The following is a 27,013-nucleotide window of genomic DNA, read 5'->3' as shown; positions in this document are numbered from 1 at the left end:
CTTACAGGGTCTCTTTAAGTTCTGGTGGAGATCACAGTATTGCAGGTTGCACATGCAAAAAGGTCCGTGAACCACAGTGGTGCTCAACGTAATAGACTCCAGACTGGGGAAACATTTGCAGTCCAAAAATAGGTAAAAGCGTCAGTTACCTTATGAAATCACTTCTTTATTAATGTAATTTAGAACATATTGCCAGTAAGAGAGAATCAGACCCTTGGAAGAGTCTCTATATGCCAAATGGCCTTCGTTTAACCAGATATGTTTTAAGGAAATTAATAAAGAAGTGATTTTCTATGGTGATTGCTGCTTTTCTCTATTTTTGGACATGAATTTCAGTTTTGTTAGTGAATGTTGACCAGCACTCCGTGTCACTGTCCTGACTTAAGGCCCCGTCACACTAAGCGACTTACCAGCGATCCCGACACCGATAACAAGGTGTCAGGATCGCTAGTAAGTCGCTATGTGATCGCTGGTGAGCTGTCACACAGACAGCTTCACCAGCGATCAGCACAGCGATGCCGAGCGCCCGGCATCGCTGGCCATCGCTGTAAAAAATAGAATCAAAATAAATAATATAGTTATTCTCACCTTCCGACGTCGCGTTCAGCCATCCTGCCTCACTCCACGCTCCGGTCCCAGTGATCCTTTGCACGAATGACATCACGGTCTCGAGGGAGCATGAAGTCTCGCGGTCATTCGTGCAAAGGATCACTGGGACCGGAGCGTGGAGACAGGCGGGATGGCTGAACAGGACGTCGGAAGGTGAGAATAACTATATTTTTTATTTTTTTAATTATTTTTTACACCTGATCGCTGGTCTCCCGCCTGTCACACACAGCGATGCATGCTGGCCAGCGGGAAACCAGTGACCAAAGAAATGTCCAGAGGTTTCTTCCAGCGATCAGCGATACCGGCAGGGGGGGCGCTCGCTGATCGCTGTCACACAGCGATCTCGCTGGTGAGATCGCTGTTACATCACAAAAGTTGTGACTCAGCAGCGATCTCGCTACCGAGATCGCTTAGTGAGACGGGGCCTTTAGCTTCCGGTTACAAATCAAACATTTTTTTGAATCTGAGACACCTATGACAATGACTCCTAGGGAAAAATATATCTTCTAAATGACTGTCTGTCACTGTCTCACAATGTGCGTTTACTTGCTTTTAAGAAATTACTTCAGGGAACCATGGAGGGTGGCATACAAAATTCTGAAAATCCTAACATGTAGGTGCCCGACAAGGGGTTCTCTGAGAAAAAGAAAAATTATAAATAAATGTTATTATAAATAAATTCCTGAACATTATTATTATGTATATTTTTAAGTAATTTTTTGTCTAGGGAAGTAATCACTTTATAGGACAGATGCATGTAAGGATGGACAGCAGTGTGAGCAGCCACTTCTTACCTCATCGCCCTTCGTATCTCCAGTATTTGGTTAAAAAGACATGTTGAAAAGCAGTTTGAATGCTATCATCTTGGCTCAGCATCCTTGGTATCTGCAGTATTAAATCAGATATACAGGATGGACAGCAGTGTGAGTAACTTCCTATTACCTCAGCATCCCTGATATGTCTCATATAAAAAAAAGACAAGTTGGACAGCAGTATGAGCAGCCTCTTGTTATCTCATCATCTCTGGTATTTCAACTATGAGATCATATATACAAGGTGAACAACAGTGTGAGCAGCCTCATCTTCAGCATCCCTTTTATCTGCAGTATTACATCAGATAAACAGGGTAAATAACAGTGTGAGCAGCCTCTAGATACCTTTGCACCCTGGGAATCTCCAGTATTAGATTAGATATACAGGGTGGACAGCAGTGTGAGCAGCCTCATCTTACCTCAGCATCCGTGGTACCTGCAGTATTACATTAGATTCATTAATGTTGTTGGCGATTTGTTTCTCTGTAGATAACTTTGCTAGCTTGATTTCTTTTTTACATTTCTTATTGAGATCTTTATACTTGTGAAATGATGTTTCTGTATTCTTGGCCTTGAAGATTTTGAATGCCCTTTGTTTTTTTCTTATTGAACTTTGTACTGTCTTATTTATCCATAATAGTTTCTTTTTATTCCTTGTCATTTTATTACCAGAGTGTATAAGTTTTCTACAGGATTCTTGTAGTATTTTCTTAAACATACCCTGTTTATGTTCGGTATCCCCAGTTACCATAACATAGTCCCAGTCTACACGATTAAGCTCTCCATTAATTTTTTGAAATCATCTTTCCTAAAGCTCCAGATTTTGGCATTTCCCTTTTTCCTCTTTTGAATGTTTGATTGAAAATTACATTGAAATTTATCATATTATTGTCACTGCTTCCCAAATACTCCCTGACCTGTAGATCTGAAATTGTATCTGGTCTATTTGACAGGACCAGATAAAGAAGATTATTTTCACTGATTGGTTCATCTGCCAGCTGAGAGATGTACCGTATATAGTCGAGTATAAGCCGAGTTTTTCAGCACATTTTTCAGTGGGTCACAGGAGGCAGGAGCCGGCTGCTGCGCTTAAAGTCTGTGCCCGCTGCTAAAGAGAAATGAATATTCACTGTGCTGGCAATGAATATTCATTTCTCTGTAATAGTGTGGAGAGTGTCAACCACAGCAGCTGGCTTGTCCCCGCTACTTAACAGAAATGAGTATTGGGCGTGGAGAAAGGTGACTATTCATTTCTCTTAAGTAGCGAGGACACACGACCACCTGCGGCTGATACTGTGCACGCTACTTAATAGCAATGAATACTCACTGCTATCCACGCACATAGTTCCGGCGTGGGGAGGGATGAGGATTCCGGCAGCTGTTCTCTACTTGTAAGCAGCGCATGATGTCCCTGCCATGCACTGCTTACAAACATAAAGCAACTGCTGGCACCCGAACAAGACTCTGTGAGGGAGCACAGAAAGGTAAGTATAATCGTTTATTTTTTTAATGCTTTGTGATGGCAGCCATGCAAACTAGGATAAGGATGGGGCCATGCATACCAGGATGGGGATGGGGGGGCCAGTCATACCAGGATAAGAATGGGACCACGCTTACCAGTACGGAAATGGGGGCCAATCATACAAGGATAGGGATGAGGAGCCATGCATACAAGGATAGGGATGAGGAGACATGCATACAAGGATAGCGATGAGGAGACATGCATACAAGGATAGGGATGAGGAGCCATGCATACAAAGATAGGGATGAGGAGCCATGCATACAAGGATAGGGATGAGAGGGGCATACATACCAGGATAGGGATCAGGAGTCACGCATACAAGAAAAGGAATGAAGAGCCATGCATACAAGAATAGGGATGAGGAGCCATTCAGACCAAGATAGGGATGAGGAGTCATGCATACCAGGATAGGAATGAGGGAACAATGCATACCAGGATAGCGATGAAGAGCCATGTATACAAGAATAGGGATGAGGAGCCATTCAGACAAGAATAGGAATGAGGAGCCATGCAGACCAGGATAGGGATGAGGAGCCATGCATACCAGGATAGGGATGAGGGGCCATGCAGACCAAGATAGGGATGAGGGGACAATGCATACCCGACTTATACTCGAGTCAAGTTTTCCCATTTTTTTGTGGTAAAATTAGGTTCCTCAGCTTATACTCGGGTCTGCTTATACTCGATTATATACGGTAATTATCTTGAATTGGGGATAAGAACTTGCAACTTTTAGCACAACCAGAAGATTCTATGTCCCATTGAATCTCTGGATAGTTAAAATCCCTCACAATTAGGACCTTATTATAATTTCCTGCCTTTTAAATTTAATGCAGCATTTCCTCCTCTACCTGTTCAGCTATATTAGGAGGCTTGTACCAAACTCTAATTAGCAGCTTTACATGATTGCCATCCCCATGTGCATTTACCCATACTGACTCTACATTGTCACAACTTCCCCCAATGTCATCATTGAGCAAAGGTATTAACCTGTTTACTTCCCCCCATTGCTGTTTTCACCTTCATGACCAGGCCAAATTTTACAAATCTGACCAGTTTCACTTTATGTGGTAACTAGCTGAAGAGCCCAGCGTTGCCTAGGCATAGTAACCAACTGTGGTTAGTTATAACAAATTATAATGATTTTATTGCACATAAAAACATTTCACATCATATATTCAGCACTACAGGTTTGCAACACAAATTAACTAAACGATTACCCAAGTATTGATAGTATTTTATTTTCAACTCATTCAAGAGCCTTTTGATAAACAACATGTTTATCTGTGTATCTAACCCTATCCTGTGTGGTAATGTTTGCTGAGCTGTGTACCTAATCCTCTCCTGTGTGATACTTTCTGCTGAGCTATGTATCTAATCCTATCGTGTGTTACTGACTGCTCAGCCGTGTATCTAATCCTATCCTGTGTGATACTGACTGCAGAGCCGTGTATCTAATCCTATCCTGTGTGATACTGACTGCTGAGCTGTGTAGCTAACCCTATCCTGAGTGATACTGACTGATGAGCCATGTGTCTAATCCTCTCCTGTGTGATACTGACTGCTGAGCTGTGTATCTAATCCTATCCTGTGTGATACTGACTGCTGAGCCGTATATCTAATTCTATCCTGTGTGATACTGGGCTTCCCCTGCAGTCTGTGTCAGAGCGTGGTCTGTGTTGGCACGGTAATAAATTGTGTTATTTCCAGCTTTACAGAAGGATGATAACACCATAGAAATGATAAGAATAATAGGCAAAATTGTTTGGTGAATTGGAACGCGCTGGGTTAAAATTTTGCCTCACAACATAGCCTATGATGCTCTCGGGGTCCAGACGTGTGACTGTGCAAAATTTTGTGGCTGTAGCTGCGACGGTGCAGATGCCAATCCCGGACATACACACATACATACATACACTTTTTCCCCATTATGTACATAGGGGCAAAATTGTGTGGTGAATTAGAACGCGCGGGGTTAAAATTTCACCTCACAACATAGCCTATGACACTCTCGGGGTCCAGACGTGTGACTGTGCAAAATTTTGTGGCTGTAGCTGCGACGGTGCAGATGCCAATCCCGGACATACATACATACTCACACATTGAGCTTTATATATTAGATAACTCTGAAACGTTTCAACGGATCCCACTGATTCTGAGAATGTGTTTTTGTGACCTATTGTACTTCATGATAGTGATAAAATGTGTTTGATACGACTTTGTGTTCATTCATAAAAAAAATGGAAATTTGGCAAATTTTTCAAACTTTTAATTTTTTTACCCTTAAATCAGAGAGTTGTGTCAGAGAGTTGTGTCACACAAAATAACATTTCCCACATGTCTTTATATCAGCACAATTTTTTAAACATTTCTTTTTTTTTCGTTAGGCAGATAGAAGGGTTAAAAGTTGACCAGCGATTACTTATTTTTACAACAAAATTTACAAAACCATTTTTTTTAGGTATCACATCACATTTTAAGTGACTTTGAGAGATAGGGCAGAAAATGCCCAAAAGTGACACTATTCTAAAAATTGCACCCCTCAAGGTGCTTAAGAAGTTTATTAACCCTTCAGGTGCGTCATAGGAATTAATGTAATGTGGAAAGAAAAAATTAATATTCATCTTTTTTTCACCAAAATGTTAATTAGACCCCATTTTTTTATTTTCACAAGGGTGACAGGAGATAATGGACCCCAAAATATGTTGTGCAATTTCTCCTGAGCACGCAGATATCTCATATGTGGGGGAAAACTACTGTTTGGGCGCACGGAAGGAAAGGAGCACTATTTGACTTTTTGAGCGCAAAATTTGTTAGAATATTTAACGGACACCATGTCTTGTTTGGAGAGCCCCTGATGTGTCTATACAGTGGAACCCCCCCCCCAAAATGACCCTATTCTGGAAACTAGACCCATCACAGATCTTATCTTGTGTGGTGAGCACCTTGAACTCCCAGGTGCATCACAGAAGTTTATAACATTGAGCCATGAAAATAAAAAACACATTTTTCCACAAAAATGTTAATTTATCCACAAATTTTGCATTTTCTCAAGTGTAACAGGAGAAATACACCATACAATTTGTTGGTCAGTTTCTCGTGAGTACGCTGATACCCCATATGTGGGGAAAAGGTACAGTTTGGGCGCACAGAAGGGCTCGGAAAGGAAGTAACATTTTGGAGCACAGACTTTGATAGAATCGTCTGCTGGTGTCATGTCGCGTTTGGCGATTGACCCAATTTTGGAAATTAGACTCCTCAACTCAAGGAATGTTTCTAGACATGTAGTGAGCATGTTGAACCCACATGTCCTTCATAGAATTTTACAATGTTTATCTGTGAAAATGAAAAAGAAAAATTTCAAATACAAATGTTCTTTTAGCCCCATTCTTTTACCCTTTCACAAGGAGAGCAGTAAAAAATGTACCCCAAAATTTGTTGGGCAATTTCTCCTGAGTTTGCCGATATCCCATTTGTGGTCGAAAACTACTTTTGAGGCACAGTGCAAAGCTCAGAAGGCAGGAAGCACCAATTGGAGTTCATATTTTGCTGGACTGGTTTGAGGGTGCCATGTCACATTGGCAGAGCCTGTGAAGTGCCAGAACAGCAGAAGTCCCCATAAGTGAACCCATTTTACAAACTATATCTCTCAATGAGATCAACTGGAGGTTCAGTGATCATATTAACACCACAGCTGTGTCACAGAATTGTATACCATTAGTCAGTGAAGAAAAAATAGCTCCTCTATCCGCCTGACCATTTTTTTCCCAAGCACAGCTGCACCCTCCCCATTGAGGTGCAGCCAGTCCCTATCATAGAGCCTGTAGCTGACAGGGAAGTCGGCCCAGTTCTCCATGAACCCTATCCTTTACGTTCTGCACCCATTTTAAAGCCACTTATTTACCTCTCTAAGCTTCCACTGTCTTTTTAGTGATGCTCGTGGCACCGGCAGTATTTCTGAAAACACCACCTTGGAGGTCCTGGTCTTCAGCTTCTCTCCTTGTTCCTTGTAATCATTTTTAAGGACCTTCCACCACCTCCCCCTAACTTTGTCATTGGTACCGTTGACTGCTGAGTTTTCTTCAGCTCCACCCAGCAATCTGTTTATCCGATCCACAATATGGACCCGGCAGACAACACACTGTTCAGCATTCATGGTCTCGTTGGCAAATGACCCTGTACTTGTAGGAGTAATTTGATGTAATTAGATGAGCAAGTGCTAGACCTCTCACTCCTTTTCTGGGGTGAAAAAAGATACCCTCTCTCCTCCTTTAAAACTGACCTCCTGAGAGTAAAGCCCCCGTCACACACAGCAATTTCGCTAGAGAGATCGCTGCTGAGTCACAAGTTTTGTGACGCAACAGCGATCTCACCAGCGAGATCGCTGTGTGTGACACTTACCAGCGACCGGCCCCCCTGGCGGGTATCGCTGATCGTCCTGGAATGGCCAGGACATTTTTTTGATCGCTGGTCTCCCGCTGGCCAGCACGCATCGCTGCGTGTGGCAGTCGGGAAACCAGCGATCAGCGAGCTGGAAACCAAGGTAAACATCGGGTGTCTAAGCGCCACGCGGCACTTAGAAACCCGATGTGTACCTTAGTTACCGGCGCGCTGGTGCAGGGAACTGGTAACCAAGGTACACATCGGGTTTCTAAGTGCCGCGCGCCGCTTAGAAACCCGATGTGTACCTTGGTTACCAACTCCCTGCACCAGCGCACTGGTAACTAAGGTACACAGTGGGTAACTAAGCGACGTCGCTTGTTACCTGTGTGTCGCTGTCCTGATCGCTGGTGAAGCTGCCTGTTTGGCAGCTCACCAGCGATCATGTAGCGAAACACCAGCGATCCTGACAAGGTCATATCATTGTCGGGATCGCTGGTGAGTCGCTATGTGTGACGGGGCCCTAAGTATTATGTATTGAATAATTAACGGTGGGTGATAACATTAACAAAATCCCCTGCTACCTTGAGTCATGGGCACCAATACAGCAACAATGAGTTCTCCATCTCTCCATGTACCCTGCTGACTTCTCCTCTTCTACACCACACAAGCTAAAGGAAAAGCAGCCGGCTGTGCGTGCTGACAGCTGTCTAAAACTATCAGATGACCTCAAGTTCAAAGATTGGTGAGATAAGTTAAGGTGGAAAAAACACTTTAAGCCATATTCTGCAACTAAAATCCTTAACAAATTACTGTATTTCGCCTTCAAAGGATTTATATAACATAAATAGAGTAAAATGGAAAGGATTTATAGGTTGCATGGTGGTTAGCACTGCAGCCTTGCATCGCTGGGGTCCTGGGATCAAATCCTACCAACATCTGCAAAGAGTTTGTATGTTCTCAGCATGTGTTTTCTGTCTCCAAAGACATACTGGCTCACAATCTAGATTCCCTATGCGGATAATGTCTGTAAAACCCTGTGGAATTAATAGCATAATATAAGTGAGTAAAATAAATAAAGGGATTGAATGCTGTACGTTACTCAATCAAATGCAATTCAAATAGAGGAGTATAAACATATTTTTCTGCTATGAGATATTTCTTTAAAAGGTGACTATGAACATTATTTGCCTTTCATACAACAAACATTTGATGTTTTTATCCAACGTATGTGTACTAAATGCATTTATTCCATTTACATTTTTGGGGGGTCTGCTGAACTCAACAGAAACATTCAGATTCTGGTCTGGTATGATCAGTTTTAGTAAAAAGGATTGTTTAGCTAGAAAAAGTATCTTTAGATGTGTTTTCATAACAGAAGACCTCAGGAGATAAGAGATCTGTAATCTCTAGGGTGCTTTCACATTATATTTAAAGACATGTGTGCTGGTCCCGTCGGGGCATACATCCGAACTCCCTGCAAAATGGGATCCAGATGTAAGCACCTACAGGACCATAGAATGTAATGGTGCCAGCAGAGCGAACATGCGCTCTGATGTGCATCATTTTAGGGAATGTATGCCTACTGGAGGCAAAAACTCAGACGTAGTAGATGGAAACCCCAATGAGGCCATTGAAGGAGTGCATACACGCAATGTGAAAGCACCCCAATAAGGGTGCTGACTGAGTAGCCCATTTCAATAGCTAAGACCTCATTTACTCCCATGTAGCATTTTTCCATAACTCGCCAAATGGAAACTGAGTTAATCCCATAGTTGAATTGTAGGATAACAAAATCCGCAACGTGTGCATATAGCCTTAGGCAACGTTCGCACATTCAGCATTTGGTCCGTATATTATATCAGTATTTGTACTCCTAAACCATGATGATATATAGGTGATCAGGATGATATATTCTGCATATATTATCAGGGTGATATATGCAGAAGTGGTGACGTGTTTCTATTATATATTTCCTCTGATTGTCCCACTGCTGGTTTTGCCTTACAAATACTGATGTAAAATACTGACCAAATACTGAACGTGTGAGCGTGGCCTGATATTTAGACTCTACCTAAACCAGATCCCACTCTTCTGTGACAGAAGAGGGCTGGCTATTAAAATGAGCAAAACAGCCGGCTTACTTTAATACCTTCTTTAACCATTTTTGGAATAGTGCAGTTTACAAATGTTTATGAATGCAAAATCCCGATGTTGTTGTGGCCAAAAAAGATATATTTGGGGGCTCTGGGTGAATGGAGAAGTCTGTGTTCATTGTATGCTATGGGAGTTTTGTTGGTGACTACACTAAATGTACACTGCTAATGCAGTGTGAAAACAGCATTAGCATTCTTAGGAGCCCGTCACACATAGCGAGATCGCTGACTTTGTAACGCATCAGCGATCTCGCTGTGTGTGACACCTATCAGCGACCGGTCCTCCACGTCGGGTATCGCTGATTGTGCTCTAATGTCTTGGGCCATTTTTTGATCGTTGGTCTCCCGCTGACCAGCACGCATCGCTGCGTGTGACAGCGGGAGACTATCGATCAGCGAGCTCCCAGCGATGTGAGCAGACGCTGGGAGCTGGTATCAAAGGTAAATATCGGGTAACTAAGCACGCACAGTGCTTAGTTACCCGCTGTGTACCTTGGATACCAGCGTGCTCGCACTGGGAGCTGGTATCCAAGGTAAACAGCGGATAACTAAGTGCTGCGCGCGCTTAGTTACCCAATATTTACCTTGGATACCACCTCCCAGCGCGAGCACGCTGGTAATCCAAGGTACGCAGTGGGTAACTAAGCGACGCACGCGCTTAGTTACCCGATATTTACCTTGGATACTAGCATCTTCGCTGGTCCTGATCGCTGCTGAGATCTGCCTGTTTGACAGCTCACCAGCGATCATGTAGCGATGCACCAGCGATCCTGACCAGGTCGTATTGTTGTCGGGATCGCTGGTGCATCGTTTGGTATGACGAGACCCTTAGGCTGTGGTCACACTTAAAGATTCTGTCAGGATTTAGATTCCAAGGCCTAAATTCTGTCATCTTTTGATAAGATTCCACTATCGATGAATATAAATGTAGCTTTATGTCACATATGTTTCAGAAAAAAAATAAAATCATGGAAGTGTGGTGGAATTTGAAGTTTTCCATTTCTCCTACACTGATATTGAGACCCTATCTTAGGGTATGGACACGCGATCAGTATTTACAGCAGATTTTACTACTGCACATACTGGAATATTGGCTGCAAAAAAGTTGCATGTTCAATCATGTTTTTGTTTGCGGTTTCGCATGCGATTCATTAAACTGATTGAAAAACTCTGCAAAAACACCTAAAGAAATTACATACTAGAGATTTGAAAAGAAAAAAATATATATATTTGCTGTGGACAAGCAAGGACTGTACGCTGGGCAATATTGTCTGGACCCTAAAATAACAAGGCAGTTGCTAAGCTGTGTTTTTCTTTTCTGATTAATATTGATAACCAATCCATAGGATAAATAACAGTGTTGTCGAAAACTCCTTTAAAATCTATAGCATGGATATTATTCTGGCAGTACCGTTCCATTGAATGGCAACAATTTGTGTGGCAACGTGATGCAGATATCCAGGTTTCATAATTAATCTTCTGCAAGTTTTCTACACATGAGTTCCTATGTTTTCCTAAGAAAAAAAGTGAAAATAAGTGAATTGAGCCCTATGTGGTGTTTTGTCATCATTTTTTGGTAAGGAGTAGTCAAGCCCTAGCCCTAAATTTTGATATGTTCTATTTTGTTAACATATTCTGACTTCTGTTTCAGGTAAAGAATATGATCACATGAAAAAATTACCATCATTGAACAAGTCTGTTGGAATTGAGTATATTATAGTATCAATTGTACCCCTTTATGTCAGTGGGAACATTTTCAAAAACTGCACTAGTTATTTTGTGTTAGATAGAGGACAGTGATCTGGAGTGGGGCTGATCGTACAGAACTGTTATCTGTCTCTTCCTGGTTTTGTACGGGATTAGAAAATCATGGCTGCCCAAGGGTTTGTGTCTAGTATTGCAGCCTAGGTCTGGGTAGGACTGACCTGCAATGCACATTTCACTAGTCAAAAGATATGGGAGAATTAGCAATGTTTCCTAAAAGCGGACAGGAGCTAGTGAGAGCAAGAAGGTAAAGGATACCACTATTTATCAGTGGCTATGGTTTCAGCTAAGTTATTATTTGCTAGCAATATTGCGCACAAGTCTGACTAGCATTAAATGCCAGAAATATTGGCCCAGCATGCTGTTTGTTTATAAAGTCAAATAGAATAAAGGCTAGTCTGATGCCCAAAAGTAAATTTCAATTAATAAATCTTGAAAAACTAATAACTTTGAGAATGGAGAGGTCTGTCATTCTTATTGTAGGTACACTTCATCTGTGAGACAAAATCTTAAAAAAAAAAATCCAGAAAACCACATTGTATTAATTTTTATATAACTGATTTGCGTTTTATTGCATGAAATAAGTATTTGATCACCTACCAACCAGCAAGATTTTCCTTTAAGAAGCCCTCCTACTCTGCACTCATTACCTGTATTAATTGCACCTGTTTTGAACTTGATACCTGTTGAAAGACAACTGTGCACACGCTTAACCAATTACATCCAACCTCTCCACCATGGTCAAGATTAAAGAGCTGTGTAAGGACACAAAGTACAAAATTATAGACCTGTACACGACTGGGATGGGCTTACAGGACAATAGGCAAGCAGCTTGGTGAGAAGGCAACAACTGTTGGCACAACTATTAGAAAATGGAAGAAACAAAAGATGACTTTCAACCTTAGTTGGTCTGGGGCTCCATGCAAGATCTTGCATCTTGGGGTAAGGATGATTCTGAGAAAGGCCAGGAATCAGCATTGTAAGGCTATTAATCTGCAGATTAACCCTATATCTGCAGTTTAATAGTGATTAGTGACATGACAGGTTCCCTTTAAACAAGGTCATATATTCCAGGTGGTTGCCATTGCCAAATTAGTATCCTTTTGTCATTTGCAAGGCATGTAAATGCGGATAAAACCTTTTAGACTGTATATGAAAGCATGCACGAATAATCTTTACTGTTAGAGACCTCCCACAAAAAGTGTATTATGCAAGATACTTGTTTTTGTTGTAGAAACTTCAGACTAAATTCCCACTGTAATTTGGTGAGTTTTTGGTTTTGCAGATTTTCTGCACCAATTATCTAAACTAAGGTTCTTGCATTTTTTCATTTATTTTTTAAGTCCTTTTTTTCACTGCGATTTTTGTCGTTTGTTTATTTATTATGCATGGATTTTCTGCATCTCATTCAAGTATACAGTTGTGCTCAAAAGTTTACATACCCCTGCAGAATTTTTGCTTTCTTGGCCTTTTTTCAGAGAATATGAATTGCAAATGTCCATGCACAACTGTACATGAACATTGATGTGCATAAATATTATCCATATTCCTAGAACTGTGATATGCCTCAGGTTTTTGTGCTTGCAAATATGCTGTGGGGAAAAAATACTGTGGGAGACTATGGAAAGTATACTTTTGAACAATGAAATTGCAGCTCCAGGAAGGAAAAGTGGTACTATGGAATTTTCCTAGGTGAAACCACTTCAGGAAAAAGCTGGCGGTCTTTCTCATACATTGTCTTTGCTGGTGGTTTTGTCAATATCTTTTCTCTGTTTTTTCAACTGTAAAGAGTGAGCAATATCATTTGTAAGAAGAATGAACATGTTACTTCATTGAACCGATTCATGGTTTCTGAATCCTGAAGTCTGTACAAGAAGTAACAAAACACTGAGCATGAGCACAGCAATGTTGTTTTCACAATGGTGTTTTTCAGGTATATTCCAGACAAAATCAGCCTGAAAAAGATGTGTGCACATATCCTAATGCTGAGTAGTTGTTAGTATATCTGCAAAAAAATGTAGTGGGGTTCAGCTATCATACGTTATACCACCCAACACCTTAATCTTGGGAGTAGGACCAGTGTGACGTTCCATTGGGAAAGTCTCTTCACAGTGTTTCCCATGTATGCTTCAAAGCAATCTCTGGCTGTCAAGGAGTCTGAAATGCTGAAGAGGATATACTGCAAAAACAGCCTTTATTGCTGTGTTGCCTTGTACTAAGCTAGCCTTTGAGAGCGGTGGCATGAGGTCAATAGAACACCTGTAGATGGATGTCTGGCTAATAACCAAGTGTCATATAAATGACTTCTGATGGTTTTTGTAGACACTGATACCTTAGGCTTGGTATGTGACTTCCAATTTCACTGGTAATACAAAATGAATTAGCCGTGGAACCATTAGTACAGCCATATCTCCAAATTGTCCCAGGAGCCATTTTTCAACACAAACTGAGCTTCATTTTGCCCATGCTACAATGAGCAGTTTGGGTGGCCTAAATGTGCTACCACATCTGCTAGTGTTTCTGGTCTCTCATCAAGCACTTTTAGGATGTCAATAGTCATCAGTTGAAAGGGAACAACCAGCAGCGGATCATGATGATTTTCATGTGCATTCAGCACGGCACAGCATTCCTCAGACAACCATTAATCACCATATTGATAGTATGCCAAGGCCTGTGTGTGTATTTCTGCGCATGGCACTCATCGATACTAGATGCAAACTGCTAAAGGGCTAGCACCATTAGAAGAATAATAATAAAGTGGATCGACTCACAGCATACTAGAAGAAAGCATGCAAGAATCAAGAAAAAGCAGAACACTAACAGCAAAGATTGCCAATTAACAGTTGTTATATATTAAACATCTTAAGACAAAAAATAAACATTTAAAAAGAAACCAATGACTAGTACCAACCAGGGGCCACTGAAATAATGAAATATTCCATTTTGAGCTGCATAAATTTTAAGATATATCCACCAACATGTTAAAGGTGCCAAAGTTAGTAATAACCATATAATACAAAAGTAATACCGTATATACTCGAGTATTGACCCGAGTATAATAAGCTGAGGCACCTAATTTTGCCACAAAAAACTGGGAAAACTTATTGACTCGAGTATAAGCCGGGTATGCATTGTCCCCTCATCCCTATCCTGGTATGCATGACTCCTCATCCCTATTCTGGTATGTAGGGATCCATATCCTTGTATGCATGGCCCCCATCAAAAAACATTAAAAAAAAAAGCATCCTACTTACCTTCCTGCGCTCCCTTGCAGCGTCTTTGTTCTGGTGAAAGCAGCTGATTTATGCTTGTAAGCAGCACATGGCAGGGACATCATGCGCTGCTTGCAAGCAGAGAACAGCTGCCGGAATACTGACTGCTCTTCTCACCGGGACTATGTGCACGAAGGGAAGTGAGTATTCATTGCTGTTAAGTAGCATGCACAGTGTCAGCCATAGCCACCGTGTGGTCACGTGTGCCCGCTACTTAAGCGAAATTAATATTCAAGTCTCTCCACTCACATAGAGAAGTACATTACAGAGAAATTAATATTCACTGACATTGCAGTGAATATTCATTTCTCTTTAGCAGCACTTCTCTACTATATATGGTAAATTCACAAAGTTATACCAAACAATTATATACAGGCATAAGGTGTAAGTGCAGGATTTACAATAAGCAACAATTGAGAAACCAGCCTAAATAGTAAAATGTACCATATTTTTCGGACTATAAGACGCAACCCAAATTTTGAGGTGGAAAATAGCAAAAAAATAAAAAAGGTTTTTATAAGATGGGGGTCCGTCTTATTGTCTGAATTTAAGGTATCTGGCAGAGTGGGGTCACAAGAGGCACAGTCCCTTCCCCAGAAGTGGGGCAATGCTGCAGTCCTGGGGTATCCCAGCTCTACGATGCTGCGTGTCCGGTGTCGGCGGTAAGGCAGGGCAGAGTGTGTTGCATGAAGGAGGGTCCCTTTCTCAGGATGCCGGCGGCAGAATTGTAGCGGTGCTGTGGCCTGATGTCCACTGTGAGCAGAGCCGAGTGCATCATTGGTTTCTTGGCGCCCACTTTCCTGAGGCCGCGCGTGCGCAGATGGAGATCTCGGTAGCCCTCGGCTTCAGGAAAATGGCCGGCGAGTTCTCAATCTTTGCACGCGCGGCCTCTGCTGGCCATTTTCCTGAAGCTGAGGGCCACCGAGATCTCAATCTGCTCACGCGCGGCCTCAGGAACATGGAGCCCGGGAGGTCAGCCGAGATCTCAATCCGTGCACACGCTGCCTCCGGCAGCCCACGGCTTCAGGAAGATGGCCGCAGGGAAACCAATGATGCTCTGCTCACTGCTGACACCGGGCTTCAGCATCAAATCACATGCTTCCCTCGGTTCCCCGAGGAAGGGAAGCTGCTACACCGCTGCCACAACCCCCGGTAAGCCTGCGTTCGGACTATAAGACGCACCCCCCATTTTCCTCCCAAATTTTTGAGGAAAAAAGTGCATCTTATAGTCTGAAAAACACAGTATGTGATTGCCCTTAATAATGAAAAAACAAAATAATATAAAGTAAAAATAAAAAGGGTAAAGTGCAAAAAGGTGGCTCAGTGGATAGCACTGCAGCCATGCAGCACGCTGGAGTCCTGGGTTCGAATCCCACCCATAACAACATCTGCAAGGAGTTTGTATGTTCTCCCCGTGTTTGTGTGGGTTTCCTCCCACATTCCAAAAGACATACAGTTAGGGAATTTAGATTGTGAGCCCCATCGGGGACAGTGATGATAATGTGTGCAAACTGTAAAGCGCTGCGGAATGTTAGCGCTATATAAAAATAAAGATTATTATTAAAGATTATTAAAAAGGCATCACTATTTTAACCCCTTAGTGACAGAGCCAGTTTGCAGCTTAATGACCAGGCCAATTTTTACAATTCTTACCACTGTCCCTTTATGAGGTTATAACTCTGGAATGCTTTAATGGATCCCGCTGATTCTGAGACTGTTTTTTCGTGACATATTGTACTTCATGTTAGTGGTAAAATTTCTTTGATAAGTCTTGTGTTTATTTATGAAAAAAAATGGAAATATGGCGAAAATTTTGAATTTTAAATTTTTATGCCCTTAAATCAGAGAGATGTGTCACACAAATTTCTTAATAAATAACATTTCCCACATGTCTACTTTACATCACCACAATTTTGGAAGCCAAATTTTTTTTTTTGTTAGGAAGTTATAAGGGTTAAAAGTTGACCAGCGATTTCTCATTTTTACAACAAAATTTACAAAACCATTTTTTTTAGGGACCACATCATATTTAAAGTCATTTTGAGGGGTGTACATGACAGAAAATACCCAAAAGTGGCACCATTCTAAAAACTAGACTCCTCAAGGTGCTCAAAACCACATTCAATAAGTTTATTAGCCCTTTAAGTGCTTCACAGGAGCTAAAGCAATGTGTAAGGAAAAAATTAACATTTAACTTTTTGCAAAAAGTTTACTTCAGAACCAATTTTTTTATTTTCACAAGTGTTAAAAGAGATAAATCAACCACAAAATTTGTTGTACAATTTCTCCTGAATACGCCGATACCCCATATGTGGGGGTAAACTACTTTTTCAGCACACGGCAGGGCTCGAAAGGGATGGAGCGCCATTTGACTTTTTCAATGCAGAATTGTCTGGAATTGAGATCGGATGCCATGTTGCGTTTGTAGAGCCCTTAATGTGCCTAAACAGTGGAAACCTCCAACAAGTGACCCCATTTTGGAAACTAGACCTATTAAGGAACTTATCTAGATGTGTGGTGAGCACTTTGAACCTTCAAGTGCTTCACAGAAGTTTATAACGTAGAGCCATGGAAATAAGAAATCCATTTTTTTGTCCACAAAAATGATCTTTTCGCCCCCAAATTTTTATTTTTACAAGGGTAACAGGAGAAATCATACCCCCACAGTTATTGTGCGATTTGTCCTGAGTACGCTGATACCCCTTATGTGGGGGGGAACCTCTGTTTGGGCGCATGGGAGAGCTTGGAAGGGAAGGAGTGCCATTTTGGAATGCAGACTTTGATGGAATGGTCTGCGGGCATCATGTTGCATTTGCAGAGCCCCTGATGGGCCTAAACAGTGGAAACCTCCAACAAGTGACCCCATTTTGGAAACTAGACCCATTAAGGAACTTATCTAGATGTGTGGTGAGCACTTTGAACCTTCAAGTGCTTCACAGAAGTTTATAACGTAGAGCCGTGAAAATAGTCTTTTTAATTCCACAAAAGTGATTTTTTAGACCCAATTTTTAGACCCCCAAAGTTGGTAAATAGTGGAAACCCCTCAATTCTTGCTCCAACCCTAACCCCAACACACCCCTAACCCTAATCCCAACCCTAATTCTAACCCTAATCCTAGTTCGCCCTAATTCTAACCCAAGCCCTAACCCTAGCCCAACCCTAGCCCTAACCCTAATGGAAGACTGAAAAAAAAATATTTTCTTTATTTTGTTATGTTGGCCTAACTAAGGGAGTGATAAACGGGGGGATTATGTACTATTTTGTTTATTTTGATCACAATGATAGTTTATCATCGTGATCAAAATGAATGAATGGAATCTGCCAGCCGGAGCCTGCAGATTCCCCACGGGCGCACTGCGCATGCGCCCGCCATTTTCTCAGGATCCAAGATGGCAGCACCCATCGGAGGATGCCGGCGGGACGCGGGACCCTGGACCACGGAGAGGTACCGGGGGGGGGGGGATCGGGGACCCTAGTTCTCTCTCCTCTGATGTGCGATCACATCAGAGGACAGAGAAATTTAATGCACAATCGCAGCTTTTTTTTTTTTTTTTGCGGCCGCCATTATAGGGTTAATAACGGCGATCGCAAAAGCCAGGTCATGTTCTCTAGGGTTTTCGACTATCCCCGGCAGCCAAGACCCTGGAGAAAATCCGACACTGGGGGACGCTATTCACTTTCTCTACAGCGCCGTGAATTAGCGGCGCTGTGGTTTATGTACACTTAAATACCGCCGTTAAAAGGTGTATCGGCGGTCGCTAAGGGGTTAAGTTGGCAATAAGTACATAACAAATATGGGTCCAGCTCACCATAACAGACATCCTTTGTGTTCGGAGCACAGGAAACGCGTCAAGGCATGGAGCAATCGCAAAACAGAATATCCACCTCAGCGAACTTTTGAACAGCCTTCTTTATTCAACAAAAGTGCTCCGTGGAGGATAAAACTCATGACTAAGGGTATGTGCACACGCTGCGGATTCTGCTGCGGTTCCGCAGCGTTTTTGGCCCTGTGGAGCCGCAGCAGTTCTGCAGACATGGTACAGTACCATGTTATCCTATGGGTTTTCAAAACTGCTGTGCCTATGCTGCGGTTTACAAACTGCAGCATGTCAATTCTTCGAATTCCTCAGCGGTTTGGCACCTGTTCATTGTCCAGGTGTCAAACCACAGGAAAACCGCAGGTCACTTTACCTGCGGATCTGCTCGGAAAAACCCGCAGGTGAATCTGCAGCGTGTGCACATAGCCTAAGGGTGCATAGTCACCTGAATCGCATCAATATCGTATATCATGTAACTTACACAGCTGATTGTTTTCTTCTGTTCTGTAATAAATATATAACCCTTAAGGAAGCCACTTCGTTATTGGTGATATATGTGGGCAGTTTGTCTACCCTGCTTTGCTTTTGCCTTAGTTTTATTCATCCCACATCTAACAGTCATCACCATTTTCTCTTTGTGACTCAGATTATATACTTGCAGAATTGTGTTGAGAGCATATACTCTATTGTATGTAAACCAACTTTCATTTATTGACCGCTATTAAGTGGTGCCTTTTTGCACGTCACATGTATTTTGTACTTTATATTATTTTGGTTTTCCTCATTAAGGCCATTCACATATATTTTACTCTTGTGTTGTTACATTTGACCTGGTTTATCAGTTCTTGCATATTATATATCCAACTCTTTACACCTTATGCACATATGTTATTGTTAATTTTATAGAATTATTACTTTGCATGTATTTATTATATTGTTATTACTAGCTTTGGCATATTTCACATTTTGGTGGATTTACCCAAGATGTTAAGCACTGTATTGTAATGCAATAATAATAATAATCTTTATTAGAAATCATTATTGATACTGAATAAATCAATATTTTAATTTTTTTTTCTTTTTTATAATTTGCATGTTATTAACGTGTATGGACCCTTTTATTTACATAATCATGACATTTCCATTTTGTTGTTTCAATTTAAATGTTGAGTTTGTATAACACTGTATGGGTATAAGGAAGCCTGCAGCGTTTACATTTCTGATGTGTTCTACAGCCTGCATAAAGGTGCTAACATAACTGGGCTGTGTTGTATGTCAGTCATTCCCAGGGAGGCGTGATTAGAAGATCCAATGCAGGATTAGTTGGGGACAGAAGTGCCTTCTCAAGACAAGTCCTGGCTCATTGGCATTTGCGCTGGATAATAACATTACATTCTTAAAAAATTGCAATGAGAACATAAAACAATTTATTGGATTAATAGTATAGTAGTGATTGCAGACATTCAGAGCATCTGACAGGTTCCCTTTAATATGTGTGAATTGTTAGAACAATGTAACTAAGTTCAGAATCAGCAGGACAATTATTAAAGTCCAACAAATAATTATTTTTACAAGCAAAAATAAGTGGTAAGATAAGAGACACACAAAGGGCATTTAAAAAAACAAACAGAAGAACAAGGTCTTTTTTGCTGTGGCAATTGGGCGTCGGATGGGGAGGGGTTTATATATTGGAAGGAAAGGGAAGCACTGCTTCTTCAGGTAGACACAGGAACTCTTCTGGTAGAGAATCACCTGCTGGTTTATTGTGGATAGCATAAACCTTGGCAGGGTTCAGCAAAATAAACAAAGCCTTGATGGCATAACGATAAAACAAAACACAGTTCATATAAGTCCATTCCCTGCAGGGTTTACCTGCAGTTATCCTGCACAGTCCTTTAACTCCTCCAGGAGCTATGTGGGAGTTCCTGCTCTCCCAAGACACAACCCCCACTGACTTTTATGGCCAGGTATTTAACACCCATGTTCTGGTCACATGATTTTGACCTCACACAGGTTCTGTCAGGACTTTGCATGTGGACGTCCACCCCACCCGCTCTATGGAGGTCCACTAAAACCAGCCCATAACATAGGTTCCTATTAATCCTCTCAGCACTGGAGGCAAAAACACTCTGGTATTACATTACTGACCACAGTATGCACAGTGACATGTATCTCCACATACTGTGCCATTGACTGTCACATATTGCCCCCTCTGCCCAAAGCTGGGGGTTTTGGCACCTTCAGGGAATTCGGGACAGAGCATCTGTGTTACCAGGTAACTTCCCGGGTCTATTTGCTACGTGGAAACAAATGTCTTGAAGGGCTAAGAACCACCTAGTCACCCTGACATTCTATCCTCTCTCAACCACCTCAGAGGGGCATGGTCTGACACTAACTTAAACCTGCAGCCTAGCAGGTAGTACTTCAGAGTGTCTGGCCCATTTTATAGCCAAGCACTCCTCCACTATGGCGTAATTCTTCTCGACAGAAAAGAGTTTCAGACTCCGGTATAGGATGGAATGCACTTCTCCATTTATCTCTTGAGACAGCACAGCTTCTAACCCGACTTCTGAAGCATCGGTCTGGACCACAAATCCCTTGCTAAAGTCTGGTGCGACCAGAACCGGATGCTTACACAGAGACCTCTTGAGCCCTTGAAACGCCATCTCTGTCCGGAATCCATTTCACTACCATTGACTTGGTGCGCAGAAGGAGATCTGTTTAACGGTGCAGCAATTATGGCAAGGTTTGGGATAAAATGCCGGCAATACCCCACAATCCCAAGAAACTCACTTGCTCCTTGGAGATTGGATGCGGCCACTCCTGAATCGCCTCTATTTTGTTCAATTGGGGCTTGCTTTCGCCTCTCCCGACAATGTAGCCCAGGTACCTGGCCTCTTCCTTCCCTATTGCACACTTCTTGAGATTTATTGTGAATCCTGCTTTCCTCTATGCATCAAGGATCTCCTGTACCTTTGGCAGGTGCGAACTCCAGTCAGGGCTGAAAATGACTGTCATCCAAGTAGACAGTCTTGTGTGGAGCCAGAATTCGATCCATCGCCCTCTGGAAGGTGTCTGGGGCTCCCTGCAGTCTGAAGGGCATTTTGGTGTACTGAAAACACCCATCTGGTGTTGAGAAGGCCGTCTCCTTGGCGCTCCGACATGGGGATCTGCCAGTACCCCTTCGTCAGGTCGAGGGTTGTGATGTACCTCGTGGGCCCCAGTCGCTCATTGAGTTCATCCACGTGGGGCATTGGGTATACATCAAATTTGCATGCCTCATTGAGCCTGCGGTAATCGTTACAAAACTGCCACTCGCCATTGGGCTTCGGTTCAAGGACGATGGGACTTGACCAACCACTTCTTAATTCCTCTGTCATCCTGAGGTCCAGCATTCTTTTCACTTCCTTGGAGATAATCTCCCGGCGTGCTTTGGAGATTCTGTAGGGCTTGAGGTTTACCCTTACATGCTTCCCTCTTAGGACATTGTGTTCAATAACCTATGTGCGCCCTGGCAACTCTGAGAACAGGTCCCAGTTCTGCAGCAGTTCCCGACATTGTTGCTTCTGGGCCAGCGTTAGCGTTTCAGCAATCATGACCTCCTCGACCTTGGCTTCTGGATGGGCCCCCAGGCAAGGAGCTTCCAGCGGCTCACGGTTCCGCCAAGGTTTGAATAAGTTGATGTGGTATACCTGGTGTGGCTTCCTGCGAGACGAGACTGGTGTACCTTGTAATTCATGTCCCTGAGTTTTTCCACGCTCTCATACGGCCTTGCCACTTTGCCAAGAGTTTTCCACCATAGGAATAAGTATCAGCACACGGTCCCCAGGCTGGAATTGCCTTAGCCTTGCTTATCGGTTGTACATCATCACTTGGGCCTCCTGTGCCTGGAGAAGGTGTTCCTTTACGATAGGTATTACATGTGCCATCCTCTTCTGCAGCTGGGCTAGGTGCTCAATGACACTCCAGTGTGGCGTCACCTCGGCTTTCCAGGTTTCCTTGGCGATGTCCAGGAGCCCCTGTGGATGTTGGCTATATAGGAGCTCAAACGGCAAGAATCCAATGGAAGCCTGTGAGACTTCTCTGATAGATAAGAGTAGGAACGGGAGCAAATAGTCTCAGTCTCGACCATCCTTTTCCACGACTCTTGAGCATAGCCTTCAAGGTCTTGTTGAAGCACTCCACCAGGCCATCAGTCTGCGGATGGTAAAATTAGGTTCGCAGTTGGGCAATCTCGAGGACTCTACACAGCTCCTGCATTACTTTGCTCATAAATGGGGTACCCTGGTCCATCAAGATCTTGGGCAAATCGGTACGGGCAAAGATATGGACAATCTCTCGAGCGATACTTTAAACCGAAGAGTTCCTCAGTGGCACTGCTTCTGGGTACCAAGTCGCATAATCCATGACCACTAAGATGTACTTGTGGCCGCATGCTGATTAAACAAGTGGACCTACCAGATCAATAGCAATCATTTCAAAGGGGATCTCTGTCACAGGCAGTGCGAATAAGGGGCTTTGGAAGTGAGAATTAGGAGCAGTTTTCTGACAGGTGGGGCAGGATCTACAATAATTTAGGATCTCTCGGTAACACCCTTGCCAATAAAACCTCTGCAGCACTCCTGAGTTTTCTCTACCCCGAGATATCCACCCAACACATGTGAATGGGTTATGTTTAGAACCCTCCGCCAGTAGGGACCTGGAACTAAAAGCTGCTCCACTATCTCACCTCTCCTCAGTTTGGTCACACAATAAAATAACTCGACATTGACTGCAAAGTGAAGGAACCTGGTGTCAGCCCCCCGGCTCTTAAGCAACCTCATTACATACAGTCACATTCTCAAATACCCCCTTCAATGTAAGGTCCCGAAATTGAGCAGTCCCAAAGTTCTCTTCAGGCACCTCTAAACCAGGGAAAGTGGGCTCCTCTGTTACCGTCTCATTCTGTCCAGGAAGGACAGGGGGAACTCCACCATCTTTAATTTTGACAGAGTCTTCGGAGGGGCTTGACTTTTTACCAGGACCCTCTGTACAGCCCCCTTTTGCCACAAGTTCCAAAACAGGAAAATCCCACTCCAATATGACAGGATGGATCAAGTCTTTTACCACTCCAACCTCATGGGACTTATCACCACAGTTTGTTCCCATTGTTACTCTGACTACCGGGTAGTCATTGGCATCTTCGTGTATGCAGCGGACGCCCACAACCTTGTTAGGGATTAACTGGTGGGGCAGTGCAGTGCTGATCAGGGTCAACCTGATATCGCCCAACCAGGCCGACCTCATCGTCTGCATTCCGGGGGTTGCCCTGGGCAACCCAGGTCTGTATTGGCCTCGGTAGGGTGTGGATGAACCTGTCGATCACCACACGATCGACCGTCCGTGCCAGAGTGGAAGTCTGGCTCCAACCACTTTTAGACCAGGTGCAACAGATCAGATATTTGGGAGCATGGGGGTTTGTCGCCAGCATACACCCAGCAGTGGACTGAGCTCTCACGAACATTGTCACTCCCAGGTGTGACAGAGTTTCAGTTTTTAATTTGCCACATTCTTTGGCATCCTGGAGGGCTAAGTCGTAATACACCTTTTGGGCTTCAGTCAAATAGGGGGCCAACACCTCTGTCCACTTCTCTGGTGGTAGCCTCTCACGTTCCGCTACCCATTCGAACACAGTCAAAAAGGCTTTGACATCTTCGGGATCATTTTATGTATGGCTTGCCTTACTGTTGTCTGAAGTATGCATCATCACCTGAAGATGGAGAGGAGACTGCCAGCCTTACATGAACCGCCTCTGCAAGTAGCTCCATTTGCCATGTTAACACCTGCTGCTGTCACTGCTGTTGTTGAAGCTGCTGTGCTAACAGCTTATTTGTCTCCTGTTGTGCCTGTTGGATCTAATCCTTATAATCAGTGAAGAAATGGTTGAGGAGGTAAGAGTGGCTGGGACCCTAGGAGGTAGCGACTATGCATGCTATTTTAGAATTTTGGATAACTAGAGAAGACCTGTGAAGACTCAGACTTCAAGGTTAGATTTCAAAAAGGCAGATTTTAAGGGACTCAAAAAGAGAATCTGAGGGATCCAATGGCCGGATATCCTTAAGGACAAAAATGTCCAGGAGGGATGGGAAATCTTGAAAAATAAAATTCTCAAAGCACAGTTAACAATTCCAAACAGAGGAAGAATACAAAGCATTTAAGGAAACCAGGATGGATGAACACAGAAGTTAAACACATGCCAAAAAGGAAGAAAGATGTTATCAAATGGAAAGAGGGAGGCATATCTAAAGAAGAATATAATGCTGTCTGCAGAACCTGCAGGGCACAAATCAGATTACTAAAGCTGACAATAAATTAAGGCTTGCAAGAAATATCAAAAGCAATAAAGAAAGGATTTGGGGGATATGTCAAAAGTAAAAGAAAAGTCAAAGATGCTATAGGATTTTTACAGGATGAAAATTATGAAATGTAAGAAAGGCCGAACTTTTAAATTCCTATTTTGCATCTGTTTTCTCTCAGAAAGGAAATGTAACATCAACTGTCCAATTAAAGGAATAGAAGAATCCAGGATATCTATACACAGTGAGAAAACACTTAGCTAACATAAATAAATTCTAGTCTCCAGGTCCAGATGAATTACACCCCAGAGTACTGAAGGAGATAGCACAAGAAATTTTTGAACCACTTTCCATAATCTTTGAAAATTCCTGGAGAACAGAAGACTGGAGAAGATCAAATGTTCCTATCTTCAAAAAGGGTGGACCTAGGGAACTATAGGCTGGTGAATCTGACTTCTACAGTCATGGCCAAAAGTTTAGAGAATGACACAAATATTGTATTTTCACATGATCTGCCCTCTGGTTTTTATGTGTGTTTGTCAGATGTTTTTATCACATGCAGAAATATAATTGCAATCATATTATGAGTAACAAAAGGTTATATTGACAGTTAGAATGAGTTAATGCAGCAAGTCAATATTTGCAGTGTTGACCCTTCTTCTTCAGGACCTCAGCAATTCTCCCTGGCATGCTCTCAATCAACTTCTGGATCAAATCCTGACTGATAGCAGTCCATTCTTGCAAAATCAATGCTTTTATTTTGTCTGAATTTGAAGGTTTTTGTTTGTCCACCCGTCTCTTGATGATTGACCACAAGTTCTCAATGGGATTAAGATCTGGGAAGTTTCCAGGCCATGGTCCCAAAATCTCTATGTTTTGTTCCCTGAGCCATTTAGTTATCACCTTTGCTTTATGGCAAGGTGCTCCATCATGTTGAAAAAGGCATTGTTGATCGCCAACCTGCTCTTGGACGGTTGGGAGAAGTTGCTCTTGGAGGACATTCTGGTACCTTTCTTTATTCATGGCTGTGTTTTTAGGCAAGACTAAGAGAGCCCATTCCGTTGGCTGAGAAGCCACCCCACATATGATTGGTTTCAGGATGCTTGACAGTTGGCATGAGACAAGACTGGTGGTAGCTCTCACCTGGTCTTCTCCGAATAAGCCGTTTTCCAGATGTCCCAAACAATCGAAAAGGGGATTCATCAGAGAAAATGACTTTACCCCAGTCCTCAGCAGTCCACTCCCTGTACCTCTTGCAGAATATCAGTCTGTCCATGATGTTTTTTCTGGAGAGAAGTGGCTTCTTTGCTGCCCTCCTTGAGACCAGGCCTTGCTCCAAGAGTCTCCGCCTCACAGTGCGTGCAGATGCACTCACACCTGCCTGCTGCCATTCCTGAGCAAGCTCTGCACTGCTGGTAGCCCGATCCCGCAGCAGAAACACTTTTAAGAGACGGTCCTGGGGCTTGCTGGTCTTTCTTGGGCGCCCTGGAGCCTTTTTGGCAACAAAGGAACCTCTCTCCTTGAAGTTCTTGATGATGCGATAGATTGTTGACTGAGGTGCAATCTTTCTAGCTGCGATACTCTTCCCTGTTAGGCCATTTTTGTGCAGTGCAATGATGACTGCACGTGTTTCTTTAGAGATAACCATGGTTAACTGAAGAGAAACAATGATGCCAAGCACCAGCCTCCTTTTAAAGTGTCCAGTGGTGTCATTCTTACTTAATCATGACAGATTGATCTCCAGCCCTGTCCTCATCAACACCCACACCTGTGTTAATGGAGCAAACACTGAAACGATGTTAGCTGGTCCTTTTAAGGCAGGGCTGCAATGATGTTGAAATGCGTTTTGGGGGATAGTTAATTTTCTAGGCAAATATTGACTTTGCAAGTAATTGCTGTTAAGCTGATCACTCTTTATAACATTCTGGAGTGTATGCAAATTGCCATTACAAAAAATGAAGCAGTAGACTTTGTAAAAATTAATATTTGTGCCATTCTCTAAACTTTTGGCCATGACTGTATGCCAGGAAAGATCTTTGAACAAATTATGAAACAACATGTTTGTAAGTACCTGGATAAGAATGAAGTGATTATCCAGAGTCAGCATGGGTTTGTAACTAATAAGTCATGTCAGACTAACTTAATTTTCTTCTATGACAGAATCACTGACTGTGTGGATCAGTGAAATGCTGTAGATGTAGTATATCTTGACTTCAGCAAAGCATTTGACAAAGTATCACATCATCCTTATTGAAAAATGACTAAGTATGGACAAGGCAACTGTTAGGTGGATTCATAACTGGCTTAATGATCGGACCCAAATAGTGGTCATAAATTCTGCACAT

The 27,013-nt window shown here is 42.6% G+C and overlaps 1 protein-coding gene across 2 annotated transcripts in view; it reads left to right on the top strand.

The window, feature by feature from the left end:
* RPRD1A (regulation of nuclear pre-mRNA domain containing 1A) overlaps positions 1-27,013 on the top strand; it is an 84,445-nt gene that overhangs the window by 41,383 nt on the left and 16,049 nt on the right. The window contains exon 7 of one of the 2 annotated variants that reach the window (XM_073587770.1): positions 11,131-19,595. The exons of the other annotated variant lie outside the window; for it this stretch is intronic. Within the exon in view, the coding sequence (XP_073443871.1) occupies positions 11,131-11,151 (21 nt within the window). The 3' untranslated portion in view covers positions 11,152-19,595. Of the gene's footprint in view, positions 1-11,130; positions 19,596-27,013 lie in introns of those variants that run through there. 2 annotated transcript variants of the gene reach the window in all.

This window comes from Dendrobates tinctorius, unplaced genomic scaffold (assembly GCF_039654945.1).
Source record: "Dendrobates tinctorius isolate UK_male_01 unplaced genomic scaffold, ASM3965494v1 ptg000102l, whole genome shotgun sequence".
Taxonomy (NCBI): domain Eukaryota; kingdom Metazoa; phylum Chordata; class Amphibia; order Anura; family Dendrobatidae; genus Dendrobates; species Dendrobates tinctorius.
The sequence above is the reverse complement of the archived record's forward strand: the minus strand, read 5'-3'. Positions and strand labels throughout refer to the sequence as shown.